General features: G+C 41.9%; 1 protein-coding gene across 1 annotated transcript in view; it reads right to left on the reverse strand.

Annotated features, from left to right (window-relative positions):
- The window catches only part of FER1L6 (fer-1 like family member 6), a 59,665-nt gene extending 42,568 nt beyond the window's left edge, over positions 1–17,097 (reverse strand). The window contains exons 1-11 of the mRNA XM_017746047.1: positions 17,034–17,097; positions 16,044–16,170; positions 15,371–15,425; positions 15,144–15,275; positions 14,396–14,458; positions 9,696–9,774; positions 8,034–8,190; positions 6,767–6,953; positions 4,969–5,161; positions 3,588–3,937; positions 830–938 (exon numbers count right to left, since the gene is read on the reverse strand). Of these exons, the coding sequence (XP_017601536.1) occupies positions 830–938; positions 3,588–3,937; positions 4,969–5,161; positions 6,767–6,953; positions 8,034–8,190; positions 9,696–9,774; positions 14,396–14,458; positions 15,144–15,275; positions 15,371–15,425; positions 16,044–16,170; positions 17,034–17,097 (1,516 nt within the window). The remainder of the gene's footprint in view (positions 1–829; positions 939–3,587; positions 3,938–4,968; positions 5,162–6,766; positions 6,954–8,033; positions 8,191–9,695; positions 9,775–14,395; positions 14,459–15,143; positions 15,276–15,370; positions 15,426–16,043; positions 16,171–17,033) is intronic.
- Positions 17,098–27,766: the final 10,669 nt, after the last annotated feature.

A 27,766-nucleotide genomic window follows, 5' to 3' on the forward strand; every position in this document is an offset into this window, starting at 1 on the left:
AGCAGGAATCAGTATCACTCCTTGATTCCCGTTTGTCACAGCATCTCTCCCTGCACACATAGCCTTACAGCTGAGCACAGTCATGGACGTGAGCAAAGACTGAAAGTGTCAGGGTGCTACCGTGCACCTGGGCTCTTGCTGGGTCTGGTACAGAGATAATCAAACCCCTGCAAGGGAAACGAGACCAATTTCTCTCTTAAGAGAAAGTTCTTCTGCTTTGAAAATATGCACTCAATGTTCATGAAAATGTCTTCATTTTCTCTTCAGTCTGCTTCCATGGACAACCTAGCTCCATGATGAGGAGCACATGGAGTACGGTCCTGCTTTCCACTGGAAGAGGAAAGGACTTACCAGGAGAATGTTAGGACAAGCTGGTGCATTCAATTTGAGTCTTGGCTGTACATCACCCCCCTGCCCCACTCCAGACCCACAGATAATTAATGGGATTGGCCAATACAATGGACAGGGATCCTTTCCAAAAAGGGCTCCCTCACAGCCAGGGACTAATTGCAATGGACACCACAGAATGAACTCTGCCTGAAGTAAATTATGTGAGTTTGATCTCACATAAGAGGCTAAATACTGGCTAAGTTGCTGTATATAGTCGGTGAGAGGATTTGTATTAATACAGGGCATTTGGGGCATAAGACAGCATCAGTATGCTCAGCTTGACAGTTATCCAGAGAAATGATAATCAGGGTTCAACTCAAATGTAAGCTCTACTCTGAAGCTGACTCCTGAACCCTGAGACACACCAGTCAGTAACACCTATCATCCCATTGCTCCTGAGGCTCCCTCTCTGCTTTGGGTAAGACCATAACACACTTACCGACAGAAACCTCAAAGGTTATTGGCTTGTCCCCAAACTTCCTATCAATCATTGTGGCTTCAAAAAATGTCCCAAACAGAAGGAATTCCTCAAATTTCTCTTCATAGATCTATTGGAGAAGAAGGAGGAAAATGTTGGCATTTATTTTACTGTTTACTATTTCTTAAAGGACAAAGGAAAAGCGTAATGGTCTTTTGTGGAGTTTTAAGGCTCTGCTGGGCTCTGTTTACACCTATTGGAGACCCAGCATCTGCTTGTCCCTGGGATGGACTCTCAATCAAGGAGGACCAGCTAACACTTCTGATGCTCTTGGGTCATTAACAAAAAAGCTATTAGGCCCAAGCCAAGACTAAGCTCAAAGGTGACATTATGGTTTGAGTTCTCCCCAGATTTACACCCCAGGTGCTGCCATCTTCCCATCCAAACCCTTCTCATTTCACAAGTGCAAACTGAGGCCCATTAGGCAAGATCAGCAGTAGCTTCTTCTGCAATGTGTGTGAGGCAATGAATGAAACATCATCTCTACATGAATATTTGTTTCCCTGTCTTCTGCAAAGCAGAAAAACTTTTTGACACAGTCCATGATCTCTGCATTTTGAAAAACCTCTGCTATACACAGCAAAAGAGCATAGGTCTTCAGTGAAAGGATTAGCAGCATCATATAAAGTCAACAGCACAAACAGAGTGCAGCTCCAGAGTAACTTTAGCTTTTTATACTTTTCCAGTATGAAATCCAGAACATAGGGTGTCTAATAAAGCCGAGGCTCAGAGACTACGACACACGCATCTATCTCCCATTATAAAAAAAACAAATTTTAATATCTTCTTGCTGTTGGACTAGGTCAATAAAGTTGTGCTGTGGGGATGGATAATTTGCCTCTGTTGTCTTGGAGGGTCTATGAGACATTTTTCACATTATTGGTAATGTCTCCAGTTCCTGCTTTTCCTTTCAGAGTTGTAATACAATTACTGTCTATTGTAGCACGAAATATTGCTGAATGTCAAAACCAAAAGAATATCAAGCATCACTGTATCATGTTGTTGCCTTTTATTCCTTCTCTATTTGAAACTGAGACACAGCAGCTGGAAATAAATCCTTATTATTACTATTAATGTTTTTTGGTGTTACAGCAGGGTTTGTTTCCCTACCTGGGGTATTTAGCCAGGACCTAAGACCATAGTGTCTGAGCTACTCATAATGGATTTATTGCATATAAAGGAAAATTTATATGGAAATAAAGGTCTTTGAATGTCACCTCTATTACAGTCTTCAGAGCAGAACTGAGGGACAGAGGTAATTTACAACTATATGAGTAAATAAGTAAGAGCGGGGCACAGGTTCACACAACTGGCTTGCAATTGCCCATGTCAGTTCTCTGCTAACACACTCCTTGACCCACTCCAGCCAGCCCTCACGCCAGAAGTGCCAGGGCACATGCCAAGAAAAAGCACTTCTCAAGGCTAGGCCTCAAGACCAAAGAATAATTGCTCCTCTCCTATTTACTTGTAGAGATGGAGTTGAAAGACCAAGAATCAGAAGTAATGAAGGACACATATCTTAAGAAGTGAGCTAGAACTCGCACTACAAAAGCCAAAGTTTTGATCAATGATATAGATTCACAGAATCATCAAGGTTGGAAAAGACTTCTGAGATCATCAAGTCCAAATTTGACTGAACCTGCTCATTGAACTATGTCACAAAACACCACATCTACTCATTTTTTGAACACTTCCAGCAATGGTGACTCCACCACTTCCCTGGGGAACCTGTTCCAATGCTTAACCACTCTTTCAGCGAAGACATTTTTCCTAATATCCAACCTGAACCTCCCCTGGCACAACTCATGGCCATTTCCCCTTGTCCTATTGCTAGCTGACTGGGAGAAGAGGCCAACCTCCACCTCACCACAACCTCCTTTCAGGCAGTTGTCATAGATACACAAAAATGAGAGGAAAATTGGTTATGAGAATATTTTTTTCCTATTTATTGGGTTAAAAAAAAGAGCTTGCTTATGCAGTAATTGCTGTTGCTCCCAGACAGTGACGTGGTGGAGCAGAGAATCAAAGCTCAAACACTGGCCCTGCTCCCAAGCCCACACGCCCTGCCACAACTGTCCAACCTACTCAAAGCACCATAGTGCAGATCTTCCCATGATGTAATCCTATACAACAGATGGAATTAGGCAAACATCAATTAACACTGTTTGAAACTGAGAACATAATTTTCAGCTCTTCTTCTAAAGAGATTATCAACCTAACACTAACACCACATTGGCAATGTAATATTAAAGGAAGAGACTAAATCAGGCTAGACTGCATCTATCTCTCTGCATTTGCACAAAATCTATGTCAGTGATTCTCTATTGACTTCAATTGACAACCATGGGTTTTCTTGGATGAATGCAGGAAGTCAGGCTTTATAATTCCCAGCTGCCCACACTGGCTGTCTAGCAGATATTAAGTTAGATAAGTGTCTAGTAGGAACATGTGGATGCAGCTAGTGCAAAAAGAATAATAGGACAGAAGACTAAGTTTTATGAACACCAAATCTTACTTGATAGTTTTTTGACTTACAGGTACACACTAAACGCTGCATTTGTGCTGTATTATTATGGGGAGGTCCCAAGAATGTGGAAGCATGGAGAAACCAGGGAGCACAAAAGGCAGTATTATATGGCCTGACCCCAAACACACACACCAGTGCTGTTCTTGGAGGTTTACCGACACGTGACAACCATTCTCTTGATATCATACTGACCTCTAAAGGTACATCAAAAGGCTCAACTTCCACTTCAGTTGAGTTCATCTTGTCTGAAGGAGAAGCTGACTTTCGGTCCTCTCCTGCTTTCTCAGTTTTGTCTTTTCCTTTGAGTGCTTTGAAGTCTTTATCTTTAGATGACAATTTGATATCCTTGATAATGCTTGAAAACTTCGACTCACGGGCTCCCCCTGAAAGTATCTCCACAGCAATCTCAAGGAAGAGACGTCCCCTGAAGGAGACCCCTTCTCCAAAACCTTCATTCAGCTCTTGGTGGTCATCAATGAGGCTGTGGTTCCTGGGTGAGCCATAGAGATTGATCCAGGCAGGCCCAAAGGTAGGCAAAAATCCTGGAGATAAAGTACCTTTTGTGGCTTTTCTGTTAGGTGTTAGCATGCTCTCCTCACTGTCTGCTCCAAGAAATCTTGCCTCTAATGCCCCAAAAGCCAAACCTGGACCCATTTCTGTGCAGTTGGGGATCACTTCACACAGAGCACTGCTTTGCAGGGCAATTCTTAGACACCAAAGAACCTCTGCCAATACCCAAGCGACTCTGCTGGTTTGGAGCTCTTTCTCAGAAGGTCATGGTACCACATGTGCTGGGCAGGAGGTCTATTGCATCTCTTGAAAAAAGAGCTTGCCGCTGCAGGCTAAGGGCTGGGACATGATGGGAGAGGATAGAAGCTTTCTCCTTTAGTTCAAATTGTTTCCAAGTCTGTGTCACTCAGTTTATATGAATTTTTCTTTTATTTTCTGATTAAGGACTCAGATACACATTTGAATTGGCAGGTTTAAGGAGTCACTGTGCCTTCGCTGAGCTGTGATAATTGACCATGTTCTACACATAGGTCACACAACATCAACAAGGCTATACATGCAGACTCAAACATCTGTGAAAAGACTCCAGATAGCGAGCCTCTCCTCACACAGAGGATAACACACTAGCTCACAGTGCCTCCCTGGGCTGTGATAGCGCCCAGCTGAGCCTTACCTAAACACTTTGCTTCCAGTGGGTAGATCAAAAACACAAGCCCACTCTGCCATTGATTTTTAGTGATTTTCATTTTGTGGCTTCATTGCTCAGCAGAAACTCACATGAACTATAAACTTACATCAGTCATCCCCTGTGGATTAGAGTAGACTATTGCCACAGCCACAAAGATGGTACCAAAGTAGGCAGCAGCCCTTTAACAAGAACAACGTCAGACCCTCCATGCACTGAGCACAGTGTAATATAATGTGAAATTAAGCAACAGAAGGTGTATCAGAACCAACACTTTAACTCTGGATATTCCTAAAATAGGATTAGCCAGTGCCAAGATCCCATGCAAGTAGATTTTATCTTAGGGGCATATCCTGGAACAGACATTTTCCCCTTTACCTTTGTCACCATCTTGTTCATTTGATATTTTCTTCAGATCAATGAAATGGGTGGCTAAGGCCACATCATTCATGCTGCCTTCATCCCAGACCTGGATTTTGACTCTTCGACAGAGTGGAGGGAACATTTCTTTGAAGATAATCTGTTCATGCCACATGGGATCTGCACAGTTCTTTTGCACTGTTGTCCGGCCCTGAAATGAAAGTCCAGCAAACTTAACTCCAGAGGGGTTGAACTCTGGAGAAGGCAAGGAGTACAGCAGAAATTGTGCTTAGCAACATCTCTCTGGCCATTTCTAAAGTACAAATAACCTATCTTGAAAGTACTTTGGCTTTTCTATTAGCTTGTTCATTTTGCCCTCCATATCTAATAAAAGACCACATTATGGCTAAAGATTTCTCACTGGAAAACAGCAGAGCCTGGAATAAAATCTAACTCTTCAGGATCGTTATCCACTAAAAGTATCTGTAAAACCAGACTTTGGCATTTCTGCTACAAACTTCACATCTTCAAATGTCTTTTAAAATATCTGGGTAGTGGTGATGCAGCGCAGTTTTTCTCATAAAAGACTAAATTCATTACAGGTGCCAGGCTGCATGTGTCAATGGGATTACTTTAAATGAGGCAATTTATCTAGCATAAAATATGATTATTGTGGTTCATGTTCTGGACATATGCCTATGTGCAGGAGGTGTAGGTCCTGGAGCTATTCCTCCAAACCTAAGGAGATGGCAGGACTGTATCACAGTCTGTGCAGTCACTGGCCATGGCATGACTTCTGCTTTCACATTAGCTGGGGAGAACTGAGTCAGAAAACCCACCAACGCTGCCTATAAAACCATATTTTGCACACCAGTGTCCGAACTCACATCAGTGACCCATTACTATGTCTTTGTTAGCCCTCTATTGAACCTGAAGGTACTGCATGTGTTTGCCTGTTTTAACCCACAGTAGTATAAGAAGTAGTACTTTGCAATTTGGATCCATGACAAAACACGCAATCAGCATCAAGAGCCTTGTTCTCATGCCTGAAATATTTGGAAAGGACTGACTGGAGCTGTCCCTAAATTTTCCTTGCACACAGAAAGCATTGCTGGCTTAAAATAGTTTCCATTTTGATCCTTTGTTTATTTACACCAATAATCAAGACAGGCTCCCTGATACAGTGTCTCATGGGTGTACCCCAGGGGAACCAGGCCCGTGGACCTCCTCTACACTCCTCTTCCACCAGAGTCAGAAGCCCCTCTAAGCAGTAATCTGTCACACCATGTTTGATGCTGAAGTTGCTCTAGGAGCAATGAAGCCAGGCAACACTGTGCCACACTGCTAGAATGCTTACTCCACCCACAGGAAAGCTGAGAAGGTCCTGAATTTCAGAGTAATTCAGAAATCAATGCACAGCTCTGAAACTCTGATTGAACCATCCTCACTGATTTCAGCCCCGCTTCCTTATCTCACTCTAGGGAGACCAGAACATAGCACTTACCTAATACCGTGCTGGGTAAATCACTGTCTTGTAACTCAATGTTTTAGTAACAGTGCTACAGAATTCTCTTTCCCCTCCTGCTGCCTGCCTCTAACCTACTGCTGTGAGGCTGATGCTAGATCTGCTGGCATTAAGTGCCTCCATGACTTTATTTCTGCATAATTTAAGAACTGAACAATTTCTGATGACCAAGATACATGTTTTACCTAATTTATGTAACTACAAGTTAAAGGACATCAGCATAATCACCTGCCTGTAGCACAGCTAATAGGAAAGAAAGCCTACTTTTGTGATCAAGAGGATCCCAATTACCATTTGACCTGCAAACATGACCACCACATAGGGATCCACAAGGTCCTTACTGTCGCCTATGAATGCTTTGGTGACATTGGCCATGATGCTAGAGTTCATCTTCGGAAGTCCTTCTGCTTTGTAAATTCTCACATAAAATCTGGCCCATGGTCTTTCAGATGGAAAGCCTTTGGGGATCAAGAGATTCCTGAAAGGAAAAGAGAAGCCATTTTCTTAAAATTGAAAACTTGGACAATGAAATGATATTTTTTCCAACAGCATTGTGACCTTGAGTTAGCACGCACCTGAGAAGACACAAAAAGGTGTATGAATTTGCTTTTTCATTTGAACCAAAAAATATATATTTTTACCACTAGAAAATGATATGGCATTACTCAGAAAACTTGTCTATGTGATATAGAATCAGGTCCAGTCAGATGAAGTTCTCAGGACCTTGTTCAGTAAATTCTGAATATCTTAAAGGACAGAGATTTCCCACTCTCTTCGGGCCCCTGTTACATTTGACCATCTCCATGGTAAAAAAAAATCTTTTCTGAAATTCCTTTGTTCTTGCCTGCCTCCAAAGCCCTCATCCTTCTACTGAAAAGAGCCACTCATCTGAAAAGAGCCTGTCTCTGCTCTCTTCATGTATTATACCCCTTTGAGTGCTCTTCTTTAGGCTCAAAAAACCAACTGCCACCGCCCTTCCCCATAGACCCTGTGCTCCAGTCCTCCATCAGCTTGGTGACTTTCCACAGACTAGGTCCAGGATGTCAGCACTGACCAGAAACATTGCTTCAGTAAAATTTAAATTATGCTGGTAGCATATTTACCACCTTGAACTTCTGTATTTTACAAGGAGAATGATAATGGACTTGAGCTTATTTAAGGATATGGAGATATCCATACACACGCATCCGAGAGTGGAGAAGGAATAGGCTTTCCTCATATTTTTTCTTCTTGCTTCACTGCTTTAAGAAATCATTAGTTGGTTTCAGATCAATGAACCTTCTGTCAGGGGTAATTTGTAACTTAGCCAACAGGACTTGGTCAATTCTATCAGCTGCAGAGAAGTGACCCTAACATGCCCTTCAATTTAGATGAGAGGACTGTAAAAACTCTCTTTGAGCATGTGAGAACAGCCAAGTGTACAGTGTTATCCTGCTATTAACCCCACGTTAAAAAGGAAAGGACTGAAATGAGGACAGAGGACTATTGAGGCACCTAGTAAGGAAGAAAGCAGTTAAAAAAAAAACCAACAAAACCCCCCAAAAAATTATTGCAGTACTTTTCAATCTGTTCCTCAGTATCAGCTGTTTTCTGTGTAGCTTGTATTGCATCACCTTTCCCAGTCACACTGATGTCACACTTCAGGTACCCCTTGGCTCCTGTCCTAATGTCAGCAGGGTCTGTGAGAAGTGCCCACTTGTCACAAAACTGATGACCTGTAAGAAGGACAAGCTTAAACACTCAAATAGAGGACATAAAAAAATGCAAATATTTTCCTCTTCACTCCCAGAAAATGTACATCCAACAACGTTTGTTCTGTTGGGGGGATTGTGCTGAAGTGTACTGATATACCAGACACTTCTAGAGAGTCCAAAATGTTGTGTGATCAAAAAGGCAAGCAAAGGATTGATCCAGAGCTTGTGAGAAACAAGCTCATTTTCATCAATGTTTACTGAGATCAATGACTAAAGACCAGTAGAAGGCTGGGTGAGATTTCAGCAGTTGAACTAAAGCTTTATGAGGAAAGGCCACCTCTTTGACGAGAACTGTCTGAAGATCTCAGAACTCTGTGGCAGCAAAACCCTTGCTGGGTGCTGTGGCCACCGTAACACTGGAAGTCAGCTGAGAAAGGAAGGAAGGAGAGTGGACAGCCGTCAGAGGAAGAAGAATTAGCCAGAAGCAGGTTAAGCTCCACCTTTCAAGGGGGAAAACGTACAAGGCAATTCACCCACAACAGCCCTTTCTGTAACTCTACTTCAAGAACCCTGAGAAAGACCCTAAGATTATATGTTAAGTCCTTGGATGTCACCTTGGGTGGGTAAAGGAGTGGGAAGGAGAGACCACAGTGTATCTGGGATATGAGCTCAAGATCAACCCTCAAACATCACCCTCCTGTTAGAGTGTGAGCAGGAGGTATGGGGCAGAATTCAGAGACTAACATAGCCTGAGCACGTATGTAGACTGCTCACTTCAGATAGGCCATTTCTCTCCACTGACTCTTACAGAAACTCTGCAGAGAAGGTAGCCTGAATGACTCTACACTCTTCCTGTAACTTTGACATCTACGGCAAGTGGCCTAAATATGTTCTTTCCCAAAGACAAAGAAGAGACTGTGTCCTTGAGTAATTATGGAAGAGAAAAAGGTACATGTTTAGTGGATGGTTGTGAAAAAAAACCACCAAAAGAGAGGTAGGTGATCTTTTCTTAGCCTCTAATTTCAGAAAGCACTGAACACCTCTGAAGATGAAAGGTCAAGTGGACCCATGGTCACCTCTTTGTCATCTTCTCTCTCCTGTTATGATCTGTTCCTCCTCTTGTCTTGTGCTCTCCTCACCATTACTTGAACTCTCCATCCTGCTCTCCCTCCCTCTGCTCCTTCTACCCCAACACAGGTGGCAGAGCTTTGGATGCTCGTAACAAATGAGTGCAGTTCAGTTTTGTAGAACACTCAGCTGCCCACTCTGATCACTTAAAGCAATGCCATCCTTGAAAAGTGCTACCCACCAAGGGACAGGTTGCCAAGGTGTTTTCAGTATTGAACTTCTTTCCAACAGTTTTGCTGGTACTCTGCTCTCCAAATAGGAAAACAACCCTCCCAAAAGCTTTAAGTTGGTGTAAACCACAACCACCTCAGTGGAAAAGCAGCATATCTCCCTCTCCTCTCCTTCCCTGCCTCACAAACCACTTAAAAGACAAAAAGGGCAGAAAATGCACCACTCACCTGGTTGAAGGTACACTGTACCCAGATCCACTTTAAAGGAGCCTATCAGCACACTCCCAATCAGTTTATTGTGCATAACCTGTTTGAAAAAGGCTTATTAAAGAATGTCACTATCTCTCTTCCCAGTCAGCATAAGAAAGAGCATCCAAACAAAGATCACATTTGGTTCAGAGGCAATAAGCAGCAACATCCAGCACCACCCAAAACTGGGGGCACATAGCCACAGCAAATACAGCAAGTATTTGAAATATGTTCTTTACCCAACATTGTGCCAATTTAGAAAACAATATAATTGCATCTGAGTGGAATCACACATGATCATCCCAGGTCCCTGGGTATAGAGAACAGGAATTAGATGGACATTCCTTCAGAGCAGATGCAGTTATATTACTTACCCTGCCAGTTTTAAATAAATCATAATGAATATAAACACATGGGACATAATTGGTTTCACACTAGGCTGCAGAAAACTTATCACTTTCTGTGCAATAGCTGAATTGCCATAAAAACTGAGTACGCTCAGAGGAGAAAGAATTTAAGTGTTTCTTGGCAACATTTTGATGTGCACATAAACCAAGAGACTCAATTCTAGTCTACCCCCCACAACATTAATGAAATCGGAGAAGTGATATAGATGTAAATTAGATGGCAAGCAGGCCCCAGCGAGTCTGTGTCCATATTCTTCCTGCCAAGTAATTAATTTAATTTAATTCAAATTTAATTAATAATTTTCAATTGCCATGATTCCCAGACCTATGTATTTCCGTGTCTGGTTTTCAAATACTTGCATGTGGTTCACTTTACAGACAAGGCAGAGGCTAGCAACATCTTCTAAGGGAAGATTTCCTCTAGAACTGTATTTCTCACAAAATGCATCTCAGCTGGTTTCAGAATAGCTTAAAAGGTTGAAACCTATTCCTTGGTTGTGGAAAAGCCTCTGAAAGAGGCTGAATTTTCTGGAACACCTTGGTCAAATTGCAAAGAGAAACTAAGCTCATTCAACTCCACAGAAGTTAAATCCAAATATTGAAAGTAAACAATCAAGCCTCCAACAGCATTTCAGGAATCTGGAATACATCACATCTTCTCTTTGGACCTACACATCATAAATAAGGATACTTCTAGATAGGAAGACTTCTGCAATTTTGCACTGGATTTGTTATGTGAATTTATTTTCTACACTTTTCAAGAGCAGGAAACATACATTTCAAAGTAAAGATCACTGACACCTTCCTCAAGATTCACCAGAAAATTCAGGAAGTTTCTAGTTGCAATATAATGTCACTCCCTGTTAAGGGCCTATGGCCACTGTGTCACTGTGACCTAAGAAACACACTCAGTTGCTCTTGGTAATCCCTCACTTCAATATGGAAGCAGTTTCCAGAGCTGAAAAATCAAGAGTGGACAAAGGAGCAGTTTTCTTTACTCTGCTATTAAAGCTTAAAATTGAAACAACCTTGATGTGGAAGAGGAGCCAGTGTGAAGTCAATGCTTCGTGCACAAGTACTGCTTTTCCTCAATCCCTGATGCTGTCAGGTCCCATCATAGCACTGGACCCTTCCTCCTATGAGGTTGGACTAGGGCACACGAAGAGTTGGGAAGAAGCCTTGAAAACTGTTGGGTCTCTCCCTGAAGCCAGGCAATATTACAGCTTTGGAAGAAGTACATGGGAATGCTCAAATCAACAGATGCAACCAGGATAGATTAAACGGGGAAGAAGGCTGTAGCCTTTCTGTAGGAAAAAAACCTAGGAGCTTCTTTAAGACTCAAAACCAAGATGAAGGTATGTGGTGAGTCCAAAGTGGTGCTGTCTCATTGCTCTTTGCTTATTTCCTCTCCATAACAGCATTTCCAGAGAGTGTCAAACGTTAAATGTGTAAAACTCACTTCTCTGTCCTTGAGGTTTGCTTTGTGAAATGTAAATGCTCCTGTTCCACTGAAATGATGCGGGTTTCCATTCCCTGCAGTACACGTTGCTTTTAATGCTGAGGAAATAACTCATTGCTTCTATTAAACACTCTGCATCTTTCCTGATCCTTTTTATTCCAAGCGTGTTTTCTTCTAATGCAACAAAGCAAGTGAGTGTGAAGTTTATAGCAAACATCTCTTGTCTTCTCTGAGGGAGAACATCATGTCCACACCATATCTAATTAAAGATTAGTGTCTTTTCACTTGGCTGTAGATGACCAAAGGATTTTCTTCAGATTTTCTGAATGAGCACAAACACACATAGTGTTACACTGAGGAATATTTCAGTAAGGGAGATACAGGTTTAGCACAAAAGGGGCACCTTAGTTTTACTGTGGTATTACTACAAGTTTGCTGAAATGTATGGGAAGAGAATAATGAGGAAAACAATCTAGTAATTAGCAAGTGCTGGGACATTGAAAGTCTCATCTCTCTCTCAAATGCAGGGTTTGAATACAACTAGACTAACTGCTAAACTGATGGACAAGGGCACTAATCTATTTTGTTTTCCTTGAGCTTCCATATGTAGATAAGTTCATTTTTACAGATTAAGCAAATTTGGTGCATTAATTATTGCTGATAATGGAGGCTGCCAATCTTGTTTCTTCTTAAACGAGATTTGTGCTAAGCAAGTGCTGTGAAACTTTCCATCCCTCGGGGTTTCCTTCACTCCAAGCACACATATTTCCTCTCTTTGTTTCTTTTCCCCTGATAGATTGCATTCTCCAAAACTATGTTGCAAGGTAATGAATCTCTGTTTTCAGTAACATACATGAGCATTTCCCAAGGTTAGTTCATTGTTGTTACTGAGTTTTTTCCTAAAGTCATTTTTACCTAGAAGACCTTTAATTTCTTAGTGTTGCACCTTCATCAGCTATAAATAAAGTAAGTTTGCTGAGCCTGATGAAACTGTGCAGATAAACAGCAGGTAACGGTGACACATTTTCCCACACCCCCAATGCAGTCAGAAAGCTGGCGCTTTCCCCTCCACCACTGGATATATGGAATCTTTATCAAAAGAATGTGAAATTGGAAAGACTGGCTATACCTCCGAGAAAAATAATTTTACATCCCCCAAAGCAGCAGCAGCACCACACAGGAGCTGGTGCCTTGGCATTGTGCTGATGCACAAACCATGCCTGAAACACCTATGGGGCCACATGTTGTGATATGTCATAGCAGTGAGGTGATATCTACTCCCATGCCATTGTCAGCCTGTAGTAAATTCTGTGCTCACAGGAAAGATGAGATCAGATCTGCAGATACCTTATGTAGTTATGCACTTCATATATTTGAGCTCTGTGTGTGATACAGTGGATTTGAATGGAACGTTAGGATTCCGACTGTCAGTTTACTCCCAGCATTGAAAACCTAGTTGTCCAGCTGCCCATGTGTAAATGAATACATTTTATTCTGTAGCTGAGAAAGGTCACTCTATTAGCAGCTCAGAAAAGGAAGTAGAGAGCAATGTGTCCTATAGCTCCTGAGCACTGCTTGTTTCTTTCAAGCTCAACCAGCACAGATCTTTTCCTGGTGTACATTACTGAAATAGACAAAGCTCTTCAGAGAAAAAGAACTTTTCCTGGAGCAACAACACACTGTTTATTTGCCAGAGAAGTCTCTGACAAAATGGATGGACTTTTAGCAAAAAAAAAAGAGTTCACGAAGAACACAGCTTGTGATATTTCTAAATAATACAAATACAGCACTGCCCAGAGTCTCGTGAGATCTTTAATTCCCTAGCAGCTTTGCTAAGTGTGGTGATGAGTTTCGGACAAGATAATTAACACAGCTCCATAGACTTTCAAACTGCACATCATTATCTAATGCTCCAAGTCCAAGAGCATGCATGTCTTCCATCAGGACTGTTCTGAGATGTCACAGAATCATGGAGTCACTTAGGTTGGAAAAGAACTTTAAGATGGAGCCCAACCATTAAGGCAGCAATGCAAAATCCATCACTAAACCAACTGCAACATCCACATGCCTTTTAAATCCCTGGAGGGGTGGTGATTCCACCACTTCGCTGGGCAGTCTGTTCCCAATGCTTGTCTACCTGTTCAGTGAAGAAATTTTTCCTAATATCCAAGCTAAATTTCTCCTGGTGCAACTTGAGGCCATTTCCTCTTGTCCTGTCTCATTGCTTAGGAGAAGAGACCAACCCACACCTGCCTCTAACCTTGTTTCAGGTATTTGGAGACAGCAATAAGGTCCCCTGATAGTTTTGCTGGAACTTTAGTTGCAGTGAGCAGTGGAAGCAGCACTGAACTCTTGGAGACAGCTCCCAGAGCCCCTGCTGAGGATAAGGCATCTGCATTAATTCAGTTTAGTTAGAAACAGTTATATCTGAGGAACTGATACAAACCAGAAGTTTCAACTCAGTCATTTGGATGAAGTGGCAGCTTGAAAATTAGATGGATGAAGACAGTGAGGAGAAGAGGGACCTAAGCTGAATTTTGTCATTCTACCTTGCAGTTTGCCACGCCAGCAACGAGTGTCCCTGAAAATGCAGACTAAATCTTCCTTTTGGGTTATGCTCCTTCAAATCTCTGCTGTCTCTCCTCCTTATCCTCTCTTCTATCCTTTCTCTGTCCCATACTTCATGCTGACTTTCTAGCACTCTTAGTACCTAAAATTATTTCTTTTTAACTACATTAAGAATCATTTTGAGTTGAAGTCAGACAAACAACAACGACCTTTACTTACTGTGCTAAGCTTTCCTAGATACTTACAGAGATGTTGATTATTTTGTCAAACAGCAACACCTGTGGTCCAACAAAATCAAACACAAAGTACTGTGGGAAAAGAGGACAGCAGATCAGAATCATCCTTGTGCAGGTAGCCAGGGCTGTCAGCTGCATGATTCAGCATTCTGTGTTACGGCACAGAGCCTCAGTGAGATGCTTGGGGTGCTGGGGGGCAGTGGTGGACAATGAAAAACTCTTTCCTTTCCCCTGACATGTTTCTGCCATGGCCCAGACTTGTTTTCTACACTACTCCTTGCATGGCTGCACAATACTTGCTTCACAAATGCCCATGAGCCTCAGTGTGAATCAGAAGGCATTGTCAAAAGGGACAGGATGCACAAGGAAATGTAAAGGACCTAGTGGCTTTGGGGGTTGTTTTGGCCTTGTTTGTCACCAATTGGAACAAACATATGTCAAGAAAAGGCTAAAACCATGAAATAGTAGAAAAGGGAGTGGAGGTGGTGGGGGTGCAGTGCAGACAGAGCTCCCAAAAGGATGATTTGAAAAACTGCAGCAGCAGTGGTGGAGAGGGTGGGGAACAGGTGGGACAAAAGAAAAAGAGCAAATGGATCTAAACCCAAGGGAGCTATTGCTGGCGCTTTGTCCCTGGAGAGACCTCCCTGCTCACATGTGGAAGCGCTGCAAATTTAATTCATCCCCTTATGAGCTACCAAATGGCAGAGTTGACCCAGAGTCACTGAAGAAAGTGTCTTCTTTAAGAGAAAGCACCTACCTCATTGTAGAAAGGGGCATTTGTGCCTTCCTTTACTGTAGTTTGCTTCTTCTCATCACCTATCTCGATGATCACCACAGGATCGATGTTCTCACCCACCAGCTGCCTGGCCTCGATGATGGTGATGGCAATCTGTAGGGCACAAGCACACCAAGAACACTCCTGGGCTCAGGTGCAGCCCGCCTGGGGAATTCACAGGCACATAAGGGCTGTCACCCCCTGCTCACCTGGTAGTTCTGGGATTTCATCTCCTCTTCATGAATTCTGGTCACCAGCTTTGCCCTGTTTAAATGACAAAAGAAGTCATTAGACATCTCTAGGCAAGGGCTGGTACTTGGACACACACTGGAAAGACTTCTCAACAGTAAACCAGTATTATTTATGGCAGACAGCTTTGTTGTGAACTGTTAGGCTTGATTTCATCAGCAAAGACCATCTCTGTCTTTCTCATATACTTTTTGATAGGGAAATGTTTTGCATCCACGCAAACCAGTGCAGCTACCTATCATGTAAGGCAATGATTTCACTACTTGATCCCATCAAATATTCCCATTCCTCCCTGGACTGCATTCCTCCCCTGTATGAAAAACACAACTACACAAGCTCTTCGCTATAGAGATTGCTGTTCCCTTTGGCTCATTATCTTTAGCAGAGTTCCTTAGCACAGTTGAGGCACTCTCAGGATCCATTTCAATCTCTTCCTGCACTGGATAGCATCTGGTGATACCACTGAGCTGACAAGTGCATTCCACTCTGTCATGTGGGAGAGCAGGAGTGGAGAGATCACTGCTGTCAGCAAATGGATTTTCTGACAGACATTTTGTTCTAGGATAATGCCCTTCCTGGGCAGGGTGGAAAAGACGTTTAGGGGGGTGTTAGGTAAGATACATGAAGGAACACCTTTTCCTGTTTGGGCTTAAGGATCCAAAAGCACTGGACAAGGCATCGTTGTTCATTAGGTCTTCCTCTACTTCTTCTTGTTTTCCAAGAGCGTTGTGGAGAAAATTTGCACCTCTATCATGATCACCTGATAAAGAAAACAAAGAAGTAAACCCCACATCTGATTTCTAGTAACAAAAATCTCACTTGGAGCAGAGCAGTGAATTTATCATCATGAACTGAGCATTTTATTTATCTGGGTGTCCCAGTTAGAGATACTCTCATGGTCTGTATCGAGCAGCATTGATTATGGCAGCAGCTCCCCTCCTGTGCAAAATCATTTTCCATATCTATGTGGCTGTAGCCACTCTCCACACCCCATGTGCACCCCTGACAGGCACATGCACGCTCCTGAGTAAAGCTGCCAGCTTTATTGAGCCAGCCCATCCAGCCATCAGAGCCTATGAAGGTTGTGTACTTAAGGTTTCTGAAAGAAGCAGAACTTCTGTCTCCTATGTGTGTTGTTTTTAGCCACTCTCCACACCCCATGTGCACCCATGACAGGCACATGCACGCTCCTGAGTAAAGCTGCCAGCTTTATTGAGCCAGCCCATCCAGCCATCAGAGCCTATGAAGGTTGTGTACTTAAGGTTTCTGAAAGAAGCAGAACTTCTGGAGGAATTGCACACTTGTAATAGATTATCTACCTGTAAAGTAGAAAAAAAAGCCCTCAAAAATGTGCCGTCTCTCTATGGTAAGAGGCAGGCTGACATTTTTTGTTTACCAAATAGAGCAGTATGAACTCACAGAATCTGAACGTGGACTTAATGAAACAGCTAACGCAAACAGAACTAGCTCTCTGTTTATTTGGGAATGATAAGGAGTTTGCTGCCTGATTTATCAATGCTAAGCCTTAAGACACAATTCAAATGAGTTCACATGAAATCAGACCTAATATAACCCCCCACCACCTGCTCTTCCCTGTTGCAATATTGATTTATGAGGCCTTACCCAATGCATCTTTGTTTGCAATAGTCAGCCCTTTCTCGCCTTTTTTCTTCTTCTTCAGCTTCATGCCAGCAAACAGCCCCTTTCTGAAAAATTAAAGAAAATTGATCAGTGCCGTATCTCCAAACCTTTTTCTGTACTGGACTCTAATTTAACTCAAGGAGTTGTTAAGAGGGAGTTTTGATTCCCAAGCAAGATCGTTATATTCTGAATTTCCTTTTATCGACAGCAAACGAGAGAAAGCTCTGACTTTTTGCTTCATCTGATTTAGTTTCTTTTTAAAGTTTGGCCATGTACAGGCAAACATAATGTGACAAGAGCCAAAACTTCTGTTCAAACCAAGACAGCAAGATGCAAAGAAAGGAAATCAAAGATAAATTTCCAATCTACCAACTTCCCACACATGTAGTTCATTCCTTATGCCTGTGACAAAACCAGAGATAAAAGGCAGATTACAGGATCCAGATCAAAAGCAGTTTTCCACTGAATTAAGACAAAGCCATTTGTGTAAATTCCTTGGTGATGACACCCAATGTATCAGTGGCACATACACCACATAATTTAGGTAGTTCTCACTCCCCTTCAGCAGCAAAGCAATGAACAAGTCTGGACAAGGGTTTCTCCTCAAGCTATATTAGAGAGATGCTTCTGCCTAACATCAGTTCTTCCAAGAAAATAAATATGCCATGTTTCAGAGGGAGAAACAATCTGTGCTGCTTGCAAATTTTGTGCTATTAACTCTACCGACAAACAAACCAGGTAGTGAGAGTCAAGCACAGAGGATTTAGTATAATAGCAGCATTTTTCAGGTTCTTTGTTGGTCACAAGCATGCAGTGACAAACATTCAGCACATTTCTTTTCCCCCCTGTCATTAGAGGATTTGTTTGCCTAAATTACTGTAGGTATAAAAATTTACCTGGAGAAGCACACAGCCCAACTAGCCAAAACAAGCAGGCATCTAAAAGCTGAGTAAACCTGATAGCAACCAGTGCTCAAACATCTGAAATCATTGGCAAACTCGAGCTGTGGAGGAAAAGATACTGCAAACTGGAAAGGGAAGTTGGTAATGTTTAAAGGTTGTATTCAGAGCAAGCAAATTAAGTTTATTGGCCAGCCCAAGTGGAATGTCAGCAATGTAGGGTACAATAGCAGAAAATGGACAACTTCTGTCTGTCAAAGAATGCTAAAATCTGATCAGTATGAGTGCAAATGTAGTACCCAGACATAAACATGCTTCAAGCAAAGCAAGAGTCAGACTGTGACTGGAGGAAATAATCATTAATAAAGCCTGATGTGTTAACTGGGCTGTCTTCCATTATTCTTATGTTTACATAACCCTTGAAACTGCTTAAAGACAGAACTGCAGAAGGTGCCACAGGGTGACAGAAAGAGAACTAGCCAAGCTTTGGATAACTACATGGTGTCAAGCGCAAAATCCATCTTTGAAGTAAACCAGATTTCAGTTTCAGGTTTTTAGTCTGCCAGGGGTTTGGGCACAAAAAGGCATCAGGCTGCACCTGAGCTCTCCTGCACCCCTGACCCCAGAGGTTACCTTAACGAAGGCAAACATGCAGAGAAGTGCTCCTTGACAGTGCCAGAGAGGCAGCAAGCACAGGTCACTTGCAAGGCTCAGCTACAGGAAAGAAGAGTGTGGGTTTGTTTACCAAGAGAGCAGGGCTGCGTTCTCTGTATATGGGATTTGCCAGAGACAATCTTCTCTGTAAGGGTCTAAACTAAGTAAATGAAGTCTTCAGGGAACTGAATGAATCAATCCTTCACAACAGGCTCCATCACTTTGATATGTAAGCTGCTTGTCAGCCAGTGTCAGTGTGCACACTCTAATAGTGTGCACATGGGTAACATCCACACTGCTTAATAAAACCAGTTAGGCTTCTTTAAAATGTTCTGTGGCGACTCTTCTTGTGGTAGACAGTTTGTTCTCATGGAAGGAATAAAAAAAAGTAACCTTTCTCCAAATTTCCACAAAATGTTTTTCACTGAAGCTTTAACATAAATTCAATCAGCTGCTGAAAACCTGAAAATTATTCCATCCCCTCTTCCCCAAGATGGCACAAATTTTAACAAGAGAAAGTTTCAGCCTTCTATGCAGTTATACCAGATTTGATAACGACCCCAGAGTTATCCATACCCATCTATATCCCTAAGCCAGGCATAAAACTGTGTTCCACCTCTAGGTAAACCCCAAAGATACCATGAGGAAATGTCTCCTGTGTTCTCCCAGGACCTCCTGGCTATCAGCAAGGCACAAACACGGGAAATCAGGAGAGACTTGTGGTGCAGAAAAACTCATTCACCTGTCATGGACCTGTGGGGAGGTTGGAGGTTGTCAGTGTTGTGGTATTACTTACAAACATCAGTGAAGATTTAACCCCCATATGCTACATGATGCACAAATAGAGTGTTTGCTCCTTCTTGGATCCTACAAGTTAATTTGAGATACAATAAAGCAATTTTGTGTCCAAAGAGAAGGCAGATGAAAGAATTCTTATGGGCTACCAAGAGGTTTCCGGTTTTAAGTGCTTTGATTAGAAGCAATTAAAAATCAGCCATCTCAGCTAATCAAGAACATTTCTTAGTTCAAAGAGGACTGAGAGTCCCAGTTGAAGTTAGGAGAACTTTTTCTTTTCTGCATACGCACAGTACAATGCAGACCTTAGTTTATGACTGTGATTCACTGAGGTTTCTCTGATATAAATAGTAAATAAGAGTGGAACATCAACCATACCCCAGCATTTGACTATACTCAGACCATGGTGAATTTGCACCAGAACTCTGTAAATACAAGGGTTCATTTCCTGTTACCAGTGCCACAGGGCCACTGGGCCTCTGATTTAATTTTCATACCTCAAAAGAAAGACTCTGAAATTTTGTTCTCCTCTTGTCAAGGTTCCTCCCTGGCAGCTTCCAGCTTTCAAAAAATTGCTTTCGTGCCTTTCTTTTCATTTAAGCTGTTCCATCATCACAGAGGCTTCGTGAGCACTTCCTGCACAGCATAATGTTCTCTCAGATATCCAATAATTGCAATTTGCAGTCTAATTTAGAGGAAAGTTGGCAAAAAACATTGAGTTCAGAGCTGTCAGCATGAGAGTTCAAGTGACCTTATTAATACTGAACCTCAGAGTTCCTCCACATTGTTTATTACTATTATATATATAGTATTTTCTGCCAGCAAAATCTTTTCAGAAGTCTGTGTGCTTGGAGAGTTGATGTAAGAGGAGATTGGCTTCTTGCTGTGGGAATGGTTACACACCATCCAGAGACAAACAGGAACTCCTAGGCTGCAGGCTACCTACCCCACTCTAGGCACTCACTGTAGGATGGCAGAGAACACTTCTCCCTTGCTTACAAAGTCAGAAGAATAAACTGAGCCATCTAAACACAGGCATGTGCAGCTCGAGGAGGAACCTTCTGTCCTCTTCTACAGAGTTCCCTCTCCCTGCAGTTTTCCAGCACTTGTTCAAGCAAAACCCAGACTTGGGCTTAGCATGCATTAGACCAAGATACTTGTCAAGGTCCATTTTTGTAGTCTTGAGATGCCCTTCCCTTGCGCTGGTGTGTGAGCTGCACCCGTGGTGGGCACAGAGGAATGAAACCAGGGAGTGAGATTTGGAAACACAGAGGACAGAAGCAGATACAAAGCCTGTTTTATCCAGTATGTCTCCTGAGACCATCCAGTTCTGACATGGACAAGGCTGAGTGAGCTGCCAACGTGCTCCTGGCAGCAGAAAATCCTTATTGGAGCAGCTGCCCTGCTTTTTCCCCCAAGTCCCTTACTCCCTGGAAACAGCAATCTCAGTAAACCTTTTGGAACCAAAAATGATTTAGTTCAGGGATGATCAAAGGTTTGTGCAGCTCAGCTCTGAGCCAGCTCCAGTGCTTCAGGATTGTAAGCCATGGGTATGGTGACTGCCTTGGCTAAGGAAGTATTAGAAACTGAAGAAAGAGGAAAAACAGCCTTCCTACACACGAATGTAAATTTTGTTAGGTGGGTTTGTATCTTTGGATTTTGTTATTTGCATTTTGTAAGATGTCTTGGTGGGGTTTTTATTCAGCTCCTTAAAATTCCACTTCTTTCAACATAACTTCATTTACAAAAGAGTTTTTCAGTAGATTAAACAGTACTGCACTAGGTGAATAATTATCTAGACATGATTAGTTCTAATTTCCATGAAATAAACACAAGCAACAAGAACCTAATTCTCTAGGTTATAAAGATGTTTCTTCTTTTCAAATGGAAAAAAAAATTTGACACGTAAGAATGACTCTTGGCTCATTTTATCACTTCCACAATATGTACTAGTCAAAGAAATTGAAAGGAAAAGTAAATTATCTCATAACTTAAACCCCTTTTTCCAAAGAATAAAATATAATTAAAATACAAAGATAGGGCTTCAAAATGAAAAGTCTTACCAATCTAAAAGAGTCACATAAGCACAGGTGGTTAATTCAGAGCCATTTTTTATAAAGATAGTATGTCATTTGTGATAATAAATGAAGTCCCAGAGAAGAAATTTATTGCACTACATTTAATTATCAAAGAGGGCTGAATAAAATAAATTCTATGATCTTGGGCACATGGAAAGCAAGAAAATCTTAATAAGTGGTTACTGAGGTACTCATTTCATGCCTTCCTTTCTCAGGATTATAGAAGTTCAGGGAAAGACTTCGCCTGTTTATTCATTTAATTTACTCTGTTTCCCAGTGAAGGGTTGCTTCATTCAGTATACTGCCAGATCCTTCATCCTGCTTCTGTAAAGAACCTCCCTTTATCCCCATATGCATTATTTCTGCTGTGGTTCTTTCAAAGCTTGGAGCTCTTACGAGCTGCCTTAACCTGTTTACATTTTTCCTGATTTCTCCCGCTTCTGCTGTTTTGACAGGTCCAAGGATTTGCAATAGGGAAGCTTCAGCTCTTCAAGAAGGTGAATACAGAATCTTGTATGACAAGCTGCAATTTAAAAAATAGCTGTGGCACACACACAGGTTATGAATCTTGGGGTTTTTCATATCTATGTGACATTGGGACTTTACCTGTCTTGTCTCCACTATTAATATCTCATCAATTAGAAAACAAAATTGCAAGCTGACAATACAGTGGTCAGGATTAGTTACACACTGGCTCTGTGCATTCAAGAACAGGCTCTAAAACAGCTACTCAGGAGAAATTCTGCTGTCTTCGAGGATAATTCTGTGTAAAACTTCAGTTTCTTACACTGCAGCAGTCAAAACCTGAAATCAGCCATTAGAAAGCATAAGAAATGAGATAAAAATATGTCAGGGAACATCTTGTGCCACTAAATTACTGCATTTTGGCTACAATTTGCTGCTTTGTCTTCCCCTCTCAAAAGGAGCCCAAAACTCAGCAAAGCAAAGCAAACACTGTGAAGTGTGATCAAAAGAAGGTCCTGGCAGAGTCTATTCAGCCTGGGAAAGAGACGATAGCCTGTTTTTCAGGAGGTGCGGTGAGGTAAAAACAATGAAGCATGTCTGAGAAGTGTTGAACTGGCCACCAAACACTAGAAGATGGTCCTGGAGTCATCCCTGGTGGTCTCTGAAGTCAGCAGCTCAGTGTGCAGCATCATTTAAGAACACCACACCTTACTGGATGTTGTCAGGATGGATGTTAGAAAGAAAGGAGCGAGTGTCATTTTGCCTCTAAAGCACTGGTGAACCTACACAAGGTCATTACACAGGATCACAGAATAAATCAGGTTAACATCTCACATTCTGTGTGCAGCTTTAGTCTCCACATCTCAAATAAGGCAACAGGGTTAGAGAAGGCACAGAAAAAGGGTGGGAAAAGTTAGTTTAAGACAGACTGAAACAGTTGTAACTGTTCCTTTGGAGAGGAGATGACTGAGTGGGAATAGGATGAAATTTTATAAATTCAAACTGACAAATAGCATGAAAGCAGAACTGCTTGTTACTCAGCATAATTCACAGCACTAGAATAAGGATGCACTTGATGAAACAAGACTGAAAATACTAAAAGGACCTGACAGGGATGTATCCATTAACGCTTGTGATAAAAATGTTCTGGATGCTAAGTAGAATGGACCACAGAAAGTGCCCAGGCTCATGTGCTCTCCCTGAATATCCCATCCTTTTGCCACTGCTGGAGAAAAGCACAGTGCCAGATGAATACAGGATCTGACCTCACAGGATATTTCTCCTGTTCTGGTCATTGCCTGATCATAAATACCAAATCTGTGCATGGCTGGGTCACCTGGCAGTCATGCTGGATTTGAATCAGGTATGGGTTCATGATCATGTTTCTGTCTGAATGATCAAAGCACACAGCACAAGTTTTTGCCAAAATTATACTTAAACCAGCATAAAGCCTGATAGTGAAAAACACTGGAAGTGGAACACACTTGAACAGGAAGCTGAATTCATCCCCAGCTAGCACAGCCTCATGTGACCACTATGTTTTTGAGAGGTACCTGGATTTACTGTATTGTTTAACCACACCTGAAGTGGTCTTTGGAAGCGAGCTATAAAATAATGAGTGACATGGAAAGATGGAGAGAAAGGGAGTGTCTCAGTTTCACTCTCCAGACCACAAAACCACAGCGCTCAATGACATTATCAGGCAGCAAGTTTAAAACAAATGAGGGTGTGAACAAATGAGGTGTTCTTCAGTGAGACACATAAATCATAAGATGCATTGCAAGGAAGGTCGTTGAGTTAGAGAATTCAAAGATATTTTGGACATACTAATGGAGTTTGTGGACAGACAGTCTGATATCCATTCGGCTCATAAATTTAAGTGCATGGAATTGCTGAGGGCCTTGCTCATACCTATTTCACAAACTGCATTTCCAATTATCCACCTTTGGCCCCTCTTGGGAAGCACAAACTGCTTTGACACAGTTGCTTCCGTGTTTTTCAGCATTTTAATATAAAAAAATTGTTTCTCTAGATGCAGAAGAAGAAATATCAGGCATACTGATACAAACTCTGAACAAGCTGTAATTTGAACTTTTGCATTGTGCACAGCTCTGCCTCAAACAATCCAAAACTCCAAACTCCGAGAAGGTTTCAGAAACAGCAGCACCAGAGCACAGAATCTCTGCAAACACTGGCCATTTACCCTGGTACACACAGCCTGTCCCTTCTGAAGAAAACCAATGACTTTTTATTGACAAATTTAGCATCCTTATGCATCATGAGTCATGACAGCAAGGAAGCCACATCCTGAACAGATGCAAATTAGTGGTCATATGCAACAACTTTTCTCATGTCAATGCACAAGAGCTGGGTAACAGATCTACTAAACGCTAACATATGCCTACAAAACAAAGAATGCAGTTGTTACATGCAGGGAGGTAATTTCTTTTGTTCCTGTGCCTCTTAGAGCTCTTTCCTCCCTTTACAGGGATCCTGAGCTATCATCTGCTGAACTCTGAAGGACTTTCCATGGCTTTGTGCAGTTAGAAATTATTAGACAGCACAAAACATTATAGACTAGATCTGTATCAGAAATAATAATCACACCTCTAGGAACAGTTAAAACAAGCATTAAAGGACTTGTTGATTTTCTTTTCCTTCAAGAAAAAAATCTTTATATATAGTTAGCTGAATTTATTCAAACCGTGGGGGAATTTCCTGAGGGTATGAGACATACCTGTGGGCCTGAGGTGCTGCTGTTGAGGGCTCCATCCTGCTGTTTATCTTTCAGTCTCTACCTTTTACATTGTGAACAGGGTCTACAAACTTACAGAACCATTTACGTTGGAAAAGACCTCTAAGATCATCAAGTCCAACCATTAACCTGAGACTGCCAAGTTCACCACTAAACCATGTCCCTGAGTGCCACCTCTACACGTCTTTTAAATACCTCCAGAGACGGTGACTCAGCCACTTTCCTGGGCAAGCCTGTTTCATTGGTTGATAACCCTTTCAGTGAAGAAAGTTTTTGCAATATCCAATCTAAAACCTCCGCTGGCCACATTTGAGGCTGTCCCCTCTTGTTCTATTTGTATTTAAGTTTGTTTCTTGCTGGTAGCAAATGTGGTGCCTGGTTAATCAATCTGGTAAACACTGAACAAGAACAAAGATTTATTTTAGTGCAAACATTAACTCCTCTTGCTCTGCAGAGATCTGCAGGAGCCAGTCAGTTGTGGAAGGCCTGCACTGCTCTTGAACAACAGCTCCAAGCTAAAAGGCCACCAGGATTTTCACACCCACCAAGACACCTTGAAGAAGTTTAGATTTCAGACAGCCTTAGCAACCACTCTCTGGAAAAATAGGCCTATCTGAAGTATTCTTGTATTTGCACTCACTTCTTTTTTAATAAGAACATTTCTTTTTCTCTATTTTCTTTTTCCACCCATAGCTTGCCCAACTTCTGTCTATTGTGGCCCAGTGTACAAGGCTCTGGATTGTGGTTCCCCCTTCTACTCCTCCCACCTCCCCAGTTCAAAGGCTTAATATCTGTTATTTTTAGTTAATAAACCAATATATCAGTCACAACTCTTGCCTCCAGTCTTGTAAGTACAGCTACTTCCTTGACATTTCCTCTTGGACATACTCCAGTCCTCACTGAGAACAAATTACAGAGGGACAAGACCACTTTTGTTCTGCACTTCCCAAAGGCCATTTTTACATTGTTCTTAACCTTGTCTGATGGGAGATGGCCTTTAAAGAGGACAGTATATTACCGTGAGTTGGAACATCTCATTAAGGAATCTCATCTCATTTGGAATTAAACATTTGAACCCCAGCAGAAGGATTAATTATTCCCAAAATACATAATTAAGTTCCCTGCCGTGATGAAGTATCCATAGCATGTAAGGTATCAGTAATTTTGCTGGAGTGAAAAATGTAGAGAAATTAGATTACAACAGGCAGCTAAACCCAAGTGATCAACCATGGTCAAAATTCTCCATCCTTTTGTTTCTTTCAGCAGAATCTAGGGAGATGGCTGCCTCTGCACATTTATTTGCTCTTCCTCTGTTCAAGAAGATTCCAGCCTAGCTGTCCAGAAGCTGCCCTGCCTTTCACCAGCATCCACCACATTCTTGTTTGACTTGAGTGATTGAGCACAGTTCTGCTCAGAGGAGAAATGGTAATTAAATCAGATATCTCATATGCTCCTGTATCTTTAAAAAGCATATGCAAAATTCCTTTTTCTCCACTGGAGTAGAAAATTAATGCTTTTTTTTTCATTAATCCTTCTGAATTTGCAATTAGCCCCAAGTTCTTGTGCTGGCTTTAACTGGGGATACTCATTTTAAATTTCTTTTCTTTTTCTCATCTTCCTGTCTTTCCCAGTTTTGGGTAATGATGTGCCTATGCCACAGGCAGTTACTGTTGCTTTACCTATCTAATTCCCTTAAAAGACTTAATAACTTTCTCATTAAACAGCATGAGCTACACTAAGGAAGGGAATTGGAACACGGATAATAGCACATAATAGCACACCTAGTCCAGGCAGACTGGGCTGACAGCAGAACAGTGTGGTCCCCTGGGACACTCCACACATCATGGCCATTCCAAAACACTTCGACCAAAGTGAGGTTTTAAAGCACCCTGTTCCTAGATGAAATCCTAAACACACAGAGCAGTCAGTGAGCCCTCTCAGTGGAGGGGTTGCTTGCAGTCTGCTAAAATTTTTTAAAAATTCTCTCTTGCAGGGCTGAATTGAGAAATGATTCATGACCTGTACAGAATAGTGTTACTACCCTGACCTAGAAGTTGCAACCAAGTAAGCAGAACTGGCAGCTCTGCAGAAAAAAAGCTGACAGGGAGAGAGTGAGTCCTGGGCACCCAAGTACATACCAGTAGATGATCAGTTTTGCTTACCAACATCCTGTCAGGCAACCAAACTCTGCTTACCTCTCCAGAGAGCTTCTCTGCCAGGCTGCTACACCACCCAGGTCTCAAACAGCATATTTTCTAACTGGGCAAATCTTCCTATGAGACCTGAAACAATCCAATAACATCCCCTTTGCTCAGCTGGAAATGGTGGCTCTTCGTTGAGGACTCAATTAGTGCTTGAATAGCAAAAGCTGAGGTGACCATTCAGCAGCTGCCCTGACCTAATTGCTAATTGGGACTCTTTCTTGCTTTCTTGCTTTCTTAGAAGGCAACAAACTCAAATCTTGATTAAAAGGGGAGACACTTTGTTGGGAAGAAGGAAAAAGTAGAGAGTATGTTTGTCTTTTTTCATAGGAAATGTTTTCAGACTTAGGAAATTTAACGGTTCAGATTCAATGTGTAAAGAGGTGTAAATCAGCCTTCAGGCCATATGGGGTGCCTGCCTTAAGCTGCCAACAGGGCTTTTTTTAAGTGCATGTAAACATGGACACTGCTCTTCAGTCCATGTGCCTCCAGACTGGCAAGGCTGGCAAGAAATCCCACAGGCTGTTTTATAACTAAGTGCTGTAACAGCAAGGAAAGGCTGTGAGGGTGGTGTCTCCTGTTCTTGTTGCTGTGAAGGACCACGTCCCAGGTGCAACTTCAGCCCATGTTTTCTGAAGTTTATGTTTCCAGAACTGCTGTGCAACAAGTAGGGCAGAAGCAGACTCCATGTGTGTGTCTATACATGCTCTGAAATCAAGCCATGTTTGCCGAGTACATAGTACAATGGAGACTCTTCTTCCAGGAACTACCCTTTCCATTTATTACTGCTCACTAGAAAAGCCAAGGGTGCCCTATAGAAGCTAGAGATTGAATTAGTGAAATCAGACCGTGTAATACTTCCTATCTG

Source organism: Corvus brachyrhynchos, unplaced genomic scaffold (assembly GCF_000691975.1).
Source record: "Corvus brachyrhynchos isolate BGI_N302 unplaced genomic scaffold, ASM69197v1 scaffold28, whole genome shotgun sequence".
Classification (NCBI taxonomy): Eukaryota; Metazoa; Chordata; class Aves; order Passeriformes; family Corvidae; genus Corvus; species Corvus brachyrhynchos.